Genomic DNA, 15,460 nt, shown 5'->3' with positions numbered 1-15,460 from the left:
ATACTCATCTCACTGAATGAAAGGAGTATTCTTAAAAATTGAATGTATCCAAGCAGGTGAAGCGCTCTAATTAACACTTAAAAAGTGTAAAATTTATATATAAACTCTTTTAATGAACAAGCTTGTTTTCAAATAAAAATGGAAGATTAGAAAACAACTCCATTTAACAATGAGCACAGTATATCCAACATTTTTTAAGAATGGATATGTACAAGAGGTTTAAAGTTTAATATGATGATAACTGTTTAAATACTCACTAATCAGTATATTTTCAACTGAGCTGTGCTGCCAGCTCAACTGTTTTCTCCTGAAATTAGTGTGATTACTACATTTTTCTAATTAAATTAATTATTTTCTTCCTCATAACTTGCACCATGTGACTCCATAAATTAATACATATACACACACTTCTACTCTCCAACTACTACTATATTAAGAGTATTCATACTATTTTTTACAACATCTATTAATTTAGACTTATGGAGATTCTATATGGTATCTATGATGATTAGAAAGAAACACACAAAAAAGGTACAAAAATGTTTCCATCATGAGAATAAATGTTCATAACAATAACAATAGTTACCTATTACCAACATAAAGAGACAATTTTAAGAACTGCAGGAATTGTCAAAAATACTTCCCTTGCACATTTTCTTACCCAATTTTATTAAGAATTCTCGTTCCAAGTCTTGCACCTGTCTGACAGCTTCTTCCAGAGAACTGCAGAGTTTTATCTTTGGTCTCAGCAACTCCAGTGTATCACTGATCATATAGTCTATGTCTATAGGAAAAGGGTGGTCTTTTGTCCAAACATCCAGACTTTTTTTCCACCACACATAGCGCTAGAATACCAAATATTGAAATCAATTATATGCACAATGATATCTATAAGCCATTTAAGTTATGAAGTTTAAAATGCCATTTTTGTGCAGTAAAAAATGCAAAAGCTTTCATGTCACAACTCTCCTGTTTCATACAACTATTAGATATTTTGATATCACTACAACTTGTTTGATAACACTGGATATCACAAGCATTAAGAATCATAACTACTGTTATAAATATGAAGATTCAACAAAAAAGCTCTGACAAGAAAGTGCCTTCCCATGGTAAACTCCTTCTACAAGAGATGACCATTTAACAACCAGCCAGCTTTCAACTCCTTCCCCCAAATGTTTTCAAGAAAATCAATTTCCCCAAAGGCATATTATGTTGAAAAGGGAGAAAACATCATAAAAAAATCTTAAGACTGCAGCCAGCTTCAACTGCCTTATACAGTTTGCTTTACAATAAATTCACATAAACCTCTTACAGTGACACTGAAAAAAATTAATGCTGATTTTAAGTGAACCTAACAGTAGAACCTGAGAACCAAAGTGCTGCAAAAACTGCATCTGAAAATGAAGTATGAATAACAGAATCCTACTTAAAAGATGACATACTCAAGAGGACGGTTGGCTGAAATTATTATGTGTAACAGAAATATAATGATGTCTTCCCCAAAACATTTCTTTTTGCATTTAAAAATCAGACCATATCATAATGTGAGCAGCCTGGTCCAGTGGGAGGTATCCCTGCCCATGGCAGGGGATTGAACAAGGTGATCCTTGAGGTCCCTTCCAACCCAAACCATTCTGAGGTTCTATAGTTCCAAACACCATTTTACACCTTGCATGCACATAAGTGATTTGTATCCTTAAGGTTTGAAATAAGTTATCATCTTAATTTCAATTTTTTTAATGCCCTTGTTTTAGTATAAATTATAGATAACAGCAGAAGGAAAAAGAGATTAAATCAACTGAGTTTTAGCATGAATTCCATGGTCTGGAATTCCTCATTTCAGTGTTTAAACATTCATTATGTAATAATCTCCCCAATTTACTACATTTATTGAGTCAGAACTTTCTTTGCAGCAACTTGTGCCCATTACCTCTCATCCTTTCACTGTGCATGCCTGAGAAGTATCTGACTCCTCTTTCTCTACAAAAAAAATTAGCTGAGGACAGCAGCCCAAATAATCTCTTTTTCAAGTTCAGCAAACCCCAATGGGAGCACTGAGTGCCTCCAGATCATTTTGGCATAACACAACCTAACATACCACTGGAAACTAAAACTGCTACCAGACACTCAAGATTCTACAAATCACAGTGCTAGAGAACAACGAGATAAATACGTACCAGACTGACTTATTTTAGCTTGTTAAAGAACTTACAGATCTGCATAAAATTCAGAATACCTGAAAATATACAAGGAAGCAATCAAGTTTTCGCTTGCTGGATCCTCTGTCAAAATACTGCCCACAGGTATCGAGGATAGTACAGACAAGTCTGATTCTGAAAAGATGTTCTGGAGGGTCCAGTGGACTAGGACTGCCATCAGGGTTCACACCAAACGAGGTGAAGGAATACAGAGTTCTAAATATTACAGCTGACTCCACCATTCGATAATTGTAAAGCTCCCCCAAAAACTTGGCACTGCTGATCCGCCGTTGGTTGAACTTTGGTTGATTAACCTTTAGCAAAAAAGAACAAGAAAATTCACTCTTATGCAGACACAACAGAAAATTAAAAAACCCAACCTCAACCAACCCTTTACAAAGGAAAAAAGTGTATAAAAAAGTTGACAGAATTTCTTATAATAAAAGATGGTTATTTGTGGCTACATACGTTACATGAAAATAAACATTAAAAAGTAGTTATGAAAGCTGGGCAGCTAGTAAGTTCCAATACATTTAGCATACACATCTTAAATCTATGATGACTTTTCAGTCAGAGAAATCTTGTAATTATAACAGCTTTTAAAATATGGAATGGTCTCCAAAGTTACTGGAAGTTGTGTAAATCTGTCTACACTGTCAAAGAATAAATTCTATGGCCTTACTATGATAAGGGAGGCAAAACAATTGTCTTAAGTAACGATAGTTGGTTTTGTTGGGGTTTTTTTGGTACAGTTATTCTATTAATTTAAATAAATCTAAACAAAGCAAGTAACTGAGGTAGAAAAGTCACCAGACCAAAAAAAAAAAAAAAAAAAAAAAAGAGATTTCAAGGATTCCTTTCTTCAAGCACAATTATTTTAGTTTTCCTTTCAACACAAGTAGATGAGTATAGCTTAGCAAGGATACTGATTGTTTACCTCCATTCCTAGTCGAATATCCTCTAGCACTCCATCCACAACATGAATTCCCACATCTTCCTGGTAAAGGACCAACCCTGCTAAGAGGTTGGCTACACAGTGAATACTATTATATTTCACATTCCAGATGTTGATCATACAGCATATAACATAGTCCTTAACTTCTGCATCCTGCCAAGGCAGCTTGCGCATCTGTCTCAGGACCTAAACCAAATTTTAAGACAAGCTTCACATTTTAGCAGGTAAAATATCAAGATGCTCCCTGTCATCCCCCCTCTCTCCTGGCTGGGATGAAATCCCTGCAAGCACCTGCAAACAACCTCATTCTCCCTTCCAGGCATCCTCCAGACCTGCAGTGGCTATGGAAGATTTTATGTACATAACCCAGCTGCTGTCCTTGAGCTACTGATCAAGTTGTCCAAGGCTGTTCCATAATTTCCTTGCTCTTACAGTGTATTTAGCTGAAGCCCTTTGTCCCTCACTCTCCCAACACAATGTACAGAACACAATGATTCTCATCTCACTCTCCCTTTGTTCAGCATATGATGCTGTTGAGAGCACAGGTCCACAACTGGAGCTTCTACACATCCAATAAAAGAAATTAACCATTTTATTAATGAGTACAAAAATGATCCCTCTTCCTTGCAACTGAAAAAACCATAGCCCTCCCCGAACCTTTTCCAAAGTTACTACTACACCACTTTTAGTAAAAACTGTATTAAAGATTTTGAAAGGGTTTACCTTCTCTGTGGTGACCTTGGAGAGATCCTTGTAAAGAAGCTTACGGATATATTCCTGCAAAGGAGGACGTTTTTTCTTCACAGTTTTTTCAGCTGGAGGGGGATTACAGTAGTAATAGGCATTTTCTACCATTGTAACATAGCGTGCATCAAGATGCATTGCTTGTTTTTTCCTCATCATTTGTTCCTGGAAACAAATGCAAATGACCTGTTAGAGATGCTGACATGCTACATTTTCAAGCCAAAGGCTTTTAGAGTTACATGTGGGATACAGTAAATATGAAAGATTACAGAAAAGTAAGTTAAAAGCTTGGGTAGAGAGAAAAAAAGACAAAGTACATATATATGTTTCTGTGTTTCTCTTTCCATGGTCACTTTTCTTTATGATCCCTAATTTTATAATGGCTCACCTGTGGTAAAAAAGGTTTTGGAAAAGTAATTTAAGATTTAACTCAAACTCTTAATGATACTGTTCAGATAAATGGTTCATAAGACTACTAGGAACTCTGTTTAAAACACTATTTAACTAGATTTTATTTAAATAGAGTAGCTGAAATATTGATGTCTTGACACAAACACAGTGAATTATCATAAGACTGGCAATCTACTTTTGACATCAGCATGTAATTCCAGAGAATTTTTGATGGTTTCATATGAATTTCCAAAGTTTTAGACAATAGAATTTTCCTTCCTCCATGCTCCATTACTGCTGTTTACACAAGAAGAATCGACTGCAAGAAAAACAGTATCTACCATAAAGTAATGTTTCAGGAAAAATCAGAAAGTAAGACTTTGCACTAATTACTGTGCTTAATTATCAAGACTGTCCTGATTTTCCTCACTGAATAAAATCTTTTCTGCATACTTCACTTTTGATATGTAAGTCAAGGTTTACTTTATGGGGTTTCAAAAATTTCTGCTATCTAAACTTTCTATACAAGAATGAAAAAAGGAGTTCTAAGCTGCTGATTTTGACAGTTAAAGATGAGCTTAATTCCATTATTAAATACTTTTTAGAATGCACCCGTGTAATTATATATATAGGTGTAATTCTGTAAGTGATCCTATATATTCTAAATCACTCTATGGTGGTTCACCAGGGAACTGGACCTCTGTAAATTTTATTAGCTGCTAGAGGTTGGCTATACAGTAATTTATAACTCCAAATAGATAAAGAGAATTAACATGTAAGTACTGTTTCATCCCTACACACAAATGTTAGTATATCTATTCAGGCAGGCCAGTAAACCAACCAAGAGTTTAAACCTCCTTTGATTACTGGTGAGAAAGCACTGTTTTTCATGCTGGTGGCCCTTCTACTAAACCTGAACAATTAAAAATTTCTTTTACAAGGCAGACATTTCAGTTCAACTGAAATGTCAATGTACTCAAACAGCTCCATAACCCTGAGTTTCAGCTGCTAACTCAATGAGGAACAGTAGCTTTGTGTAACATAGTAACCCAACAAATAATGTAAGTTTCCTCCTGGATTTAGTCATCTATCACCAGGAAGGTCTCCGTCTGACACCAACCCTAAGGCATTTCATTCTTAACCTTTTCCACGACACAAATGGTCTTTCCCTTAATTCCCTGTGAGACTGTTCCTTTCCAAATGGGAAATTTCTGTCAGTAGCAGCACATTTTCCTACAAGCACCTAACAGATGCACAAGCACTTAACAACTGAGTACATAAATTGTTTTATGTGGGGAAAAAACACTTAGAGTAGAAAATTCCCAAACTTTACCATGTCATATATGCCAATGTTACCTTTGAAAATGCTTCACCTTTTCTAGACAAATCAAGAGAAAATAGACCTTTGCTGCCTTAAAAGCATTTATCATGCTATATTATAAACTGAAAAACGAGGTGGGTCAAAGTGAAGCAGAACAGAGAAAATGGCAAAAGGGCTTGCAAATAACATTTAAAACCCCCTAAACCTAAATATTTGCGTATTTTCCTGTTATAAAAAGTTGTACATTATACTGTAAATAATAGTTTATAATTAAAATGTTTCTTCCAGAAGAGACAATATGCACTACCTGAAGTCTCAACATCATTATCATTTACTGGGTTTTGAACAGTCCTGAGTGTGTGTTCTAACTGTAAGTGGATTGTATTAGTCTTAACCTCTACTTATTAAAAATCTTCAGCATTTCAAGAAACTGTTTCAGTCCTTTTTCAGATAAGGCATCAGATGGACAGGCAGGGAAGAGAAATCATAACATTACACTGTTTGTAGTGACAAAAACCTTGATGCAATTCAGAAGAAAAAAGCAAGACCTGTGGTCCAAAGTGCTTTAAGCCCATCAGCTATTTTGGGTCCTCATTTTTCTAGGCTAAAATGAAGAACTACACAGGTAAAGTACTACATTTGAAGATTAGGTTTCTGGTTTTCTTTTGATAAAAACAGACCACAAACAACATTAAAGTATCCATGTTAAAATATTAAAACTGTTTGGGTTTTTCTTATTGGTGAGTAGCACAATCTTTCTGCATGTAGCATATATTGCAGAAGCATTTCAGAAGAAAATCTGGTGACCATTAAGGAAAAAAAACAAAAGAAAGAAGTAACTAATCCAAACCTAAGCATCGTGAGAATTCCAATTTTGGAAAGCATTTCAGCATAACTGACATTTAAACATCAGATTACAGCAAGATCCTGAAACTGTTCAGCTCCTGCTTCCCTTTAATACCTGCACTGCTCTGCCCTGCTACTGGTTCTGACAGTTCAAAATGGAAATTTTTAATTTCCTGGAAGCATGTTATTGTTACAGTGAACTAACACTGTTCTCCGTGAACTGCATTTACTTTGCCACAGCCTCCTCCCCTACAAACAACATCTCCCAGTTTTAACAGCACCAGTAAAAGCAGCCACACCAAAAAGGAAGGCACCATGTACCTTGAGTTCTGTATATTAACACAAGTGATCTGGCCCTAAAGCTTAAGACAATTTTCTAGGTTATATGATTAAAAATGCATCAGGAAGCTTTTAATACCAGAATTGCAAATATTCTTTCAGCAAGACCACAACAGTATAATACAAGAATTTGACATTTAAACTCAATTATGTTACAGAAACATAGATCAAGATGAAGCTGATCTTCCTTTCAAAGATCCAATTCAAATAATCCAATTCAAGTAATTCATTTATCAACTGATCAATCCTAAAGCCAATCTAGTTTTACATTAGTATTGTCAATTACATAAAGGACACTGAATTGGAAAGATTTGCTGAGAAGACCATTACTAGAAATTAATATTGTCCTAATAAAAGAAGAATCTCTAAATAACCTGCAAAACCAGGATATGATCACTAGAATAAGTTACTTAGTGCCACTAAATTTGCAATGCCCTTACAGAACACTTTACTTCTCAATAAGTAATTTTTCCTGAATTACTTTTAAAATCCATTCTTAACTATGACTTTCTTCTACACCAGCACAAAGCAACATCATCTTTAATAGGAGACACACAGCCAATCTGGAATCTTACAAAATACAAAATCAGCAGTAAAATTACAAAATACATCATCAGCAGTAAAGATTAGGACCAATAATTATTTAGAGGATCAACAGGCCTTAATTCTACCCATAAGAGTAAATCAGCTTAACAATTGCTTAGATTTTTACCCCAAGATTGTTATCAGCTTGTTATGGGAGAAATCTTTTCCACTGTTCACACTAACTTGTACCATAAGACTATGATCCAATTTGTATAAGACTATTTAAGTCAAAATTAATCTCTGTAGGTTTTTTAGGGGAATGTTACAAAATGCAGCTCCTAAGATGGATGCAGAATATAATTCTATTTAGCCTATTTTACATCTTAATAAATAGATAGTCCAAACTTATTTGCCATCTTTCACCTTCTCCTGGCTCCTCAATGAATAAGAAAAGACCACTTATCCAAAACCTTGTGAAGCTTTAAGCCTCAGTAATTCAAACAGTGTTTGTGGTTTGTCTTGCACTTCACAGTTAAGCCATGTTTAGCATTCATCCAGCAGATTCCAGCAATCCAGCTAACAGTCAGCATTTTTGTAGTGCATAACACTAAAAGTAGTCAGTTACAAAAACCAGCTCTGGTATAAGTATTTAATTTTTCCTGACTTCTAAAAGTTTTATTAACTGCCACAAAGTGATAGCAATGAGTAAAATGTCTTTTAAAGATAACGGAACTGAGTTTTCAAGGGAAAAATCCTTGATTATGGAAAGGAATATATTTCACAATACAACTCATCAGCTGGCAAACCTTTAGAAAATCGAGATTGAAACCTTTCAAGATATAAAGTCTACTGCTACAAAAAGCAAGAGCCAAGGAATTGGCAGTTAATTTGCCCATCTCTTTCCTCTCATGACTGTACCACCTCAACAGATGTTCTGACATTCAAAGAGGTTCAGAAAAAACCAGTATTTTTTGGAAAAGAAATCACAGAACAATATACCCAAGTACGCAAGTGCTTCTCCATTAACTAGAGCACCAGAAGAGAGACTACTGGTTTAAGAGAAAGTGAATCCATCTTTGAAGGTCTTCTTCAACTATGTCTGTCTCTTGCCTTGGACAGAGAGTTTTAGGATGGTCTCCCAAGTCAGTAAATATATTTTTCAGTTCTTGTTATTATTTATTCAGTTCTTGTTATTTTTAAGTCTTTGCCAGTACTTCTTCAGACTTACAGATCCCAATTCTAATCTTAATTCCCAATCTCTATTTCTAGGACTGCTTCTCTTAGTGTCTTCAACCTTTTTTTTTTCCCCCCACATTTAGAACCCCAGATCATTATATAGGGCATAGAAAGCACCTCTTGCACATATGTTTTCATTTGCAGTTGAAATCATGTCTGGTTCTGTTTACTACTATTTTTCCCCTCAAACACTATTTCAGGCATGTTCAGGTACAGATAATATATTCTTTCAACCTCATCCTCTGGGTTTGTCCTGCCTCTGAATTACTAGTAGTTCGAGAGCAATAGCTTTTTACCTCAGAAACTGAATTCCTTTTTTTACATTTTTTTTTAAGTCATGAAGAGGTTTTCAGGTCAACTGGAGTTCTTGAGAATAGTTTCAAAAAGAAGTAATTACTTTAAGTCAGAACATGGCACCCTCCCCCATAAGACAACAAGTTTCCTCTTACCAAAAGAACACTGGTTCTTAGGTGAGATTCTGGTGATCTGAAGAGGAATCTTCCACAGGTTTCCAGCAAGGTACATGCCATTTCAATATGGTGATGAGAGAAGTCTGACAGAAGCATCTGGAATGTATTTATATAAAAGCACAGCTTGTTAAACATCTTTTTCAGCTGCAGAAAACATTAAGTCATATCTACCAGACTGGACACTATGCTGGGGTACTAAATTCTTCATGGAATAAATGCCAATGGATTTCACTGATCAGATGTTAGGCCTGGCAAGGCCCTGGCACAGGTTGCCCAAAGAAGTTGTAGATGCCCCATCCCTGGAAGTGTTCAAGGCCACTTGGATGGAATTCTGAGAAACCAAGTCTTGGAGGAAAGAGAACTGGTCCAAGATAGGGGGCTGGAACCAGATGATCTTTAAGGTCCCATCCAGCCCAAACCATTCTCATTTTAAAATTCTTATAAGAACAGTCTATGGACCCCAAATTTAGGCTTCAGAAGAACAGGATCTTTTGAAAGACCAGCATAAAACCACCACCCAGACCACCCACTAACACTGCACAAGGGCACAGTAACCTCAGAGCACACCTCACTGCACTGTTTTCAGTTAAGCAATAACTATAATGAACACAGCTTTGGATTTAACAGCATTTTATGGACAAGTGAGGTGAAATCATGAGTGATTATGATTTCTTTAGGAATTCAGCTTTGATATCTAGCAAGTCAATGAATAGAAACTATTCATATAGAAAGTGATGTTAAGCTGTCAGTCTCCAGCATCCTTTATTAAAGGCATTTTATTTTTTAAAACCTATTTTTAATTTGGGACTTCGAGGTTTGAATGCAACATGCAAAGTGAGATGATGTGCCTACAGATTAACGCTTCCCAGAGATGTTTTGCTCCTCAACAAACAAAAGCTCCTGCTTAAATGGCATAAAAGCCTCTCCTTGCATCACTGAAATGCTTTTTGCGTCCCGTCCTTCTCCCTTATTGTTATTTTCCACACAGAAACATTAATTGAAATCAACATTATGGGAGTTTTACAATGTACAGAAGATTAGTAAGTAGCAATGTCTGCCATACTTCCAAAGAAAATGATGAGCAGTGTGGTTATGTCCAAATGTAGAAGTTTATTTTAATATATTCCTCCCATTAGAAGAGGTAAAAGCTTCTAACTTCTACAGGAGCTACAAAAGTCTCCTCATGCACAGCAGCCACTGACACTAGAGTTTAAAACAACCCATGCAATGAATTCAGGTAACATCAGCAGCAGATAAGTAGGGGGACTATCACAACACCAACCTTTAAACAGTGGAGAGTATCGTTTTTGGAGAACATCTTAAACTTGGTAAGCTCACCAATAAATCTCACAGTTTTATTCTTTGTTTCAATGTTGATCTGGTCCTTTTTTCTTACCTAAAAAAACAACCAAGAATTGATGGTAGGCCCTCACTTCTTCCAAATTACTTGGATCTGAACATGCACAAAACACACCTGGGGATTCAGCAGTGTATGGTATCACTTTGATTCCTCAAGCTCCACCTTTACTTCTCACTGGGTTTCCTAAAACCCTCCCTACAACCTCGTTTCTTAAGAAGATTTTCAATTCTTTTCCCCATCTGCTCACCCCCCAAAACAATTAATTCCTCTAACATACCTACTCCTAATTACTCTAACATCCTCCTCCTTTGCCCCGGTGAAGCAGTGATAAAGAATTCTAGATTCTATATTTTCAGAATCAATAAGAAGTCTCTATGTGAGTAGGGCCACTTGTACTGTCCTCAAGGAAACATTAAATATTGATGGTTTTTTAAAGTCAGATTTAATAATGTGCAGACTTTTAAAATAATTGGTGTTCAGCATAAATTTAGGAACCAAACAAAAATATATATATATGTCTAAACATAACCCACAAAATATAAAATTGTATTTCCCCAACAAAAAGAGGTTTTTCTGAGAAAGTCAACATTGTTAAGATTCAGGTAAGTCTGAGCAATTTATACACATTTTTAATGTCAATGTTAGAAAAAAAATTGAAATCTCTGCCACAGAGCTCAGAAAATGGTGAAGGAATCACCACTGTACCCTGTAACAAGTTTAGTTATAACACTTAAAAAGAGAATGAAGGAAACAACACCGAAAAATACATGTTTTGATAGAAAAAAATTGTAGAATCTAATTTTAATTAAATATTATATGGCAATACTGATCCCTCCAATAGTAGCCTTGTAATGGGAAATATTAGAATAGGTCAGGTCTCATTTGAAAAGCAAGTTATTAATTAATTTACAGAAAACTCTTAACAGAGATGGAACAGAGTTTCTAATTTTTGTAACTCCTGTTGTACAGTTCATTTATATAAATATGTAAACATATATGTAAAGTTGCAAAAGATTCTCTTTTACAAAGACTTACAAAGCTACAAAACCTTCTCTTCTTTTTTCTAGAACTGCTGAGATGACAGAAAAATATTCACTGAATTTTAGAAGTACCTACACAACACAAAGTGGGTTTTTTCCCCAAAGGTCAACTTATGAGATTAGTTCATCTGGTTTTAATAAAAATATAAATCACCAAAACATACATGGAACCTGAAATCCCCTTTCAGCATGGAACAGAGATCCTCTGCTACATCAGACATACAGGGATGCAATGTGGCAACCAGTCTTGCATAAAATGGGAGCAAATCCAATCTGCAAACAAAGGAGAGGATAAAATAGACAATTTATAGACCAAAACATATTTATGTGTACAAATATGGGTACCATTTCACTTGTGAAAAGACTCAATGCACTGATAGAACTACATACATGCAATTTTTTCGGCCCACTTCAGAATGCAGTATGATTTAAAAATAATACTAGAAAGCAAACCCCCATATCCTGTTGGAATACTTCACAGTTCATTTCCTTTTTAACTCCTGCCATAGGTAAAATGCTGAATACCATCAACTACAGAATCTGACCTTCAATAAATTACTAAACAGAAAGAAAATTCAGATCCATCTCAACATGTAAAAAAAGGTTCTTACAGACAAGGCCACGGGTTATGGCAAGGTATTAATATTTTTTCTGAAAAGCAGCAGATATAACTAGGAAGGTAGAGAACATCTTTACATTTAAGGTGGAAAACTCCTAAATGAATAGTAGTTATTACATAAAACAAAGCTGAGCAGATGTGATGTGGCCACTCTTTTCCCAAAAACTCTGCTAACACTCCCACAAATGGTAATATTTCCAAATTTTCAATAGAATTTCCTTATTTCCTTCTCTCTTGCTTTAATTACATGCCTTCACACACACTTCCTTTGCACATTTATGCAAACCAGCTGTGTATATATCAGTTTTAAATGCAGAGAAACCAACTGTACTCTGAGGCCTCATAATATCATTTAACAAGCCGAAGGAAGTATTTTCAGTTTATTTTCAGAATGTTAAGGTAATGCAGCAAACAGATGAACTCTAGAACAAGCCAAAGTAAGTGGAGAGGAACATCTAAATTTGCATGCTTCTTCTGAGAAACTGCCTGTAAGGGAAAATGCATCTTGTGTTTACAATTTAATGAGAGATTAAGGTTTTCCCTAGTGCTCAGGAAAGGAAAACAAAAAGAAAAAACTATGCTAAAAAAAAAACAAATCCAAAAGCACAGCTAATACACAGAGCTTGTCCTAGCACAAAGCATCAAGTCAAAAACTCCAAAACAAAGCCATCACAACTGCCTCCTTTCTCTTTATATGTCACTGGAGCCCATTTCCAAGATATTTAATACCCACTTGCAGGAAAAGAGACAATTATGTATTTAAATTCTGGGTTAGAAGCATCAGAATACACTCCCCCAAAAACATAACCAGGCAGCCTGCTGGTAACACACGAGACTCCTGGTGAAATATTGTGGTTATCTCAGTTACCTATTTAACAGGTTTTATCTCTTCTGTTAATCAATAACTGAAGCAGTATTTACATTTTTCAAGCTTGTTGGAACACACAGTCAAGGCTGACTACCCACTGCAAATTACTACCATGTTATTAAGCATTTAGCCATTAACTTCGAGAGAAGTGAAAGTCTCACTACTTCACACACACCCACAAAAGCTAAACTAAGAGAGGACTGTGGCTGAACTAAGAGGGTGTATTTAACTGAGGGGATTTCTGTATGGCAACTCTTTTAAAACAAATATTAGAAAGTTTTATTCTGGTCTCAACAATTACTGGCCTGCTGAGAGCTAATAATTTCACCTCTGTAAACTGAGTATACCTAGGGGAAAATTAAAGTCTTAGAGCACATTGTTATTATTCCCTTGCAGGACACAAAAGGTATCTTCATGAGGAAGCATACTAAGACTGGGTATTTCTAAATAGGTGAAATATAATAAGGAATAGCCTTGGGTTAATTATGCTGAAATTGGTAATCAGAGATAGAGTTTGCTCCCTCTCAGGGGAGACAATTTCACGTTCAGCAGTGGAGACATTCCAGTAGCAGTGGCACCATCTACTGGTACATGCAGTGCTTTGTTCCCTCCAAAAGCATTTCTTTCTCTCGAGAAGCGGGGGGGAAGAACTTAACTAAAGCCCCACACACCCCACACTGCTTTCTCTTCCTGCTCTTCTGGTTATGAAGCAAGATCTGGCATCAGGGATGGGTCAGTCACTCTCTGAATTACCCTGAATATTCAGCACCACAGTAAAAAGCACCACTTCTGACCACTGTCATTTAGACCACATACCATGAACTGAAACCCAGCCAGTTCTGGATCTCAGTCTCACATGAGTAAAATATCTAAGAGTACATCTTTCTACCACCATTTCAAATGTCAGTTTATTTTAAAAAGCCCAAACAAACAAAGCAAATCATAAACCAACTTACAGAAAAACTTATCTCAAAGTCCTAACTGCAATCTCTCTAAAATGGATACACCCAAAATTTTATGCCCAGGAAGAGTGAAGGGGGCATTTTGTACATTTCTTAATTTCTGTGATTCTACAAGACAGCTTAAAGAATAAAGCAATGGAGCCAGAACTCCTGCCTCACAAGCATAATGATAATGGATAAAACCAGTGCATTCACAGGGCCTGAACAGGTACTAAGTGCCACCCACACTGCTCAGTGGCAAGAGAAGGATGATGAGGAATTGGAATGTTACCAGGGAAGCACTTTTGGCTTTTATTTCTTCATCAGGACATAAAGCTCCTTGATCTCAAGCATATCCCTCAATTTTATCCTCAACTGAAAAAGGCCATGCAAACACTGATAAGTCAAGTTCAACTGAATAAAAAGAACCTAGATACAGAGAAGTCTCAGGATGAAAAGCTGACAGGAAATATACAGGAGGCTTGCAGCTTTTCAATTAAAATTTGAACAACTATTTAACACCTAAGAAGCAGCTAACTTCTGAATGAAGAACAACCAATAATAACACTAAAAACTTACATGTGGAAAAGAGATCTCTTCCTGCAGGTAAACGTGCAACACAGATCACCATGGATTGGAACATCAAAAAATACCATAAGCCACAACAGCCCCTATATACTGCTTAACATTTATTTAGCATTGTTTAGAATTTAAAGCCTAAGAAAAGATTTCAGACTTCTCATATTGAAGTAAAAGAAAATCATTTACAGAATTGCAGCATTCTGGTAAACCTAAATAATTCTGTGTACAGGAAGATAATTCAGCAAAGAACCATACAAAAAGGTCCTAAAGCTGTGAGCAGTATGGGTTAAATCACTGCCTGCAGTCCTGGATTAAAAAGCTAATATTTAGTTTTAAATCAATCCTCCAATGCAAATGTGAAAGCCACTTGTATCCTGGCATTGAAAAATCTTTTTAAAAGGCCTTCTGTTCTGTTGGGCTGGAGGTTCAAATCACAGCTGAAAATGTAAATGTGATCCACTCATCAGTATTCAACAGAGCAGGGCAAAGATGCATTCTAACACTGATTTACAGTGAGCTGAGAAAGAAATGGCCTTTTTTGTCAAATTAAGTTTTCCTGTCCTGAAGAATCCTGATTTGTCCCAATCTATCCAACCCTAGTGGTAGCAAGAAAGCTCCTTGGCAACACTACATAATGACTTTGATTTCACAGTGTCTGTTTTACACATCAAACAAAAAAGCAGTTTTACACTTGATGAAACTGTTGTGCCTGCACATTTCCCAAAAGTGATCTCAGGAGAAGAAAGAGAACTTATTCTGTCATTGAAATACCTCATTATGGCTGCAAATAAAGCAGCTAAACTTAAACAGCATTAACTGATATGCTTGGAAACTAAATGCTTTTTGAAAACATACTGCTTTATTTGTATCCTCAAGGACACTGCTCCTCTGAAGCTTTCACAAAAAACCCTCCTCAAAATCATTAGCTTAACAAGCCCTCTTCTCCCACAGTATTCCAAAGAGATATTGCAAAAATTCTTGGACTAGTAAAAACAAGTATGGAACAACAATAATGGAAGGTAA

The 15,460-nt window shown here is 35.8% G+C and overlaps 1 protein-coding gene across 3 annotated transcripts in view; it reads right to left on the bottom strand.

Moving 5' to 3' along the window:
- Nucleotides 1-15,460, bottom strand: part of UPF2 (UPF2 regulator of nonsense mediated mRNA decay) — a 53,795-nt gene that overhangs the window by 20,533 nt on the left and 17,802 nt on the right. For all 3 annotated transcript variants that reach the window (XM_059847504.1, XM_059847506.1, XM_059847505.1), the window contains exons 9-15: nucleotides 11,592-11,700; nucleotides 10,310-10,423; nucleotides 9,007-9,123; nucleotides 3,880-4,065; nucleotides 3,139-3,342; nucleotides 2,240-2,515; nucleotides 662-845 (exon numbers count right to left, since the gene is read on the bottom strand). In XM_059847504.1, the coding sequence (XP_059703487.1) occupies nucleotides 662-845; nucleotides 2,240-2,515; nucleotides 3,139-3,342; nucleotides 3,880-4,065; nucleotides 9,007-9,123; nucleotides 10,310-10,423; nucleotides 11,592-11,700 (1,190 nt within the window). The remainder of the gene's footprint in view (nucleotides 1-661; nucleotides 846-2,239; nucleotides 2,516-3,138; nucleotides 3,343-3,879; nucleotides 4,066-9,006; nucleotides 9,124-10,309; nucleotides 10,424-11,591; nucleotides 11,701-15,460) is intronic.

This window comes from Haemorhous mexicanus, chromosome 5 (genome assembly GCF_027477595.1).
Source record: "Haemorhous mexicanus isolate bHaeMex1 chromosome 5, bHaeMex1.pri, whole genome shotgun sequence".
Classification (NCBI taxonomy): domain Eukaryota; kingdom Metazoa; phylum Chordata; class Aves; order Passeriformes; family Fringillidae; genus Haemorhous; species Haemorhous mexicanus.
Note: the sequence above shows the minus strand (reverse complement) of the source record. Positions and strands in the feature narration are given on the sequence as shown.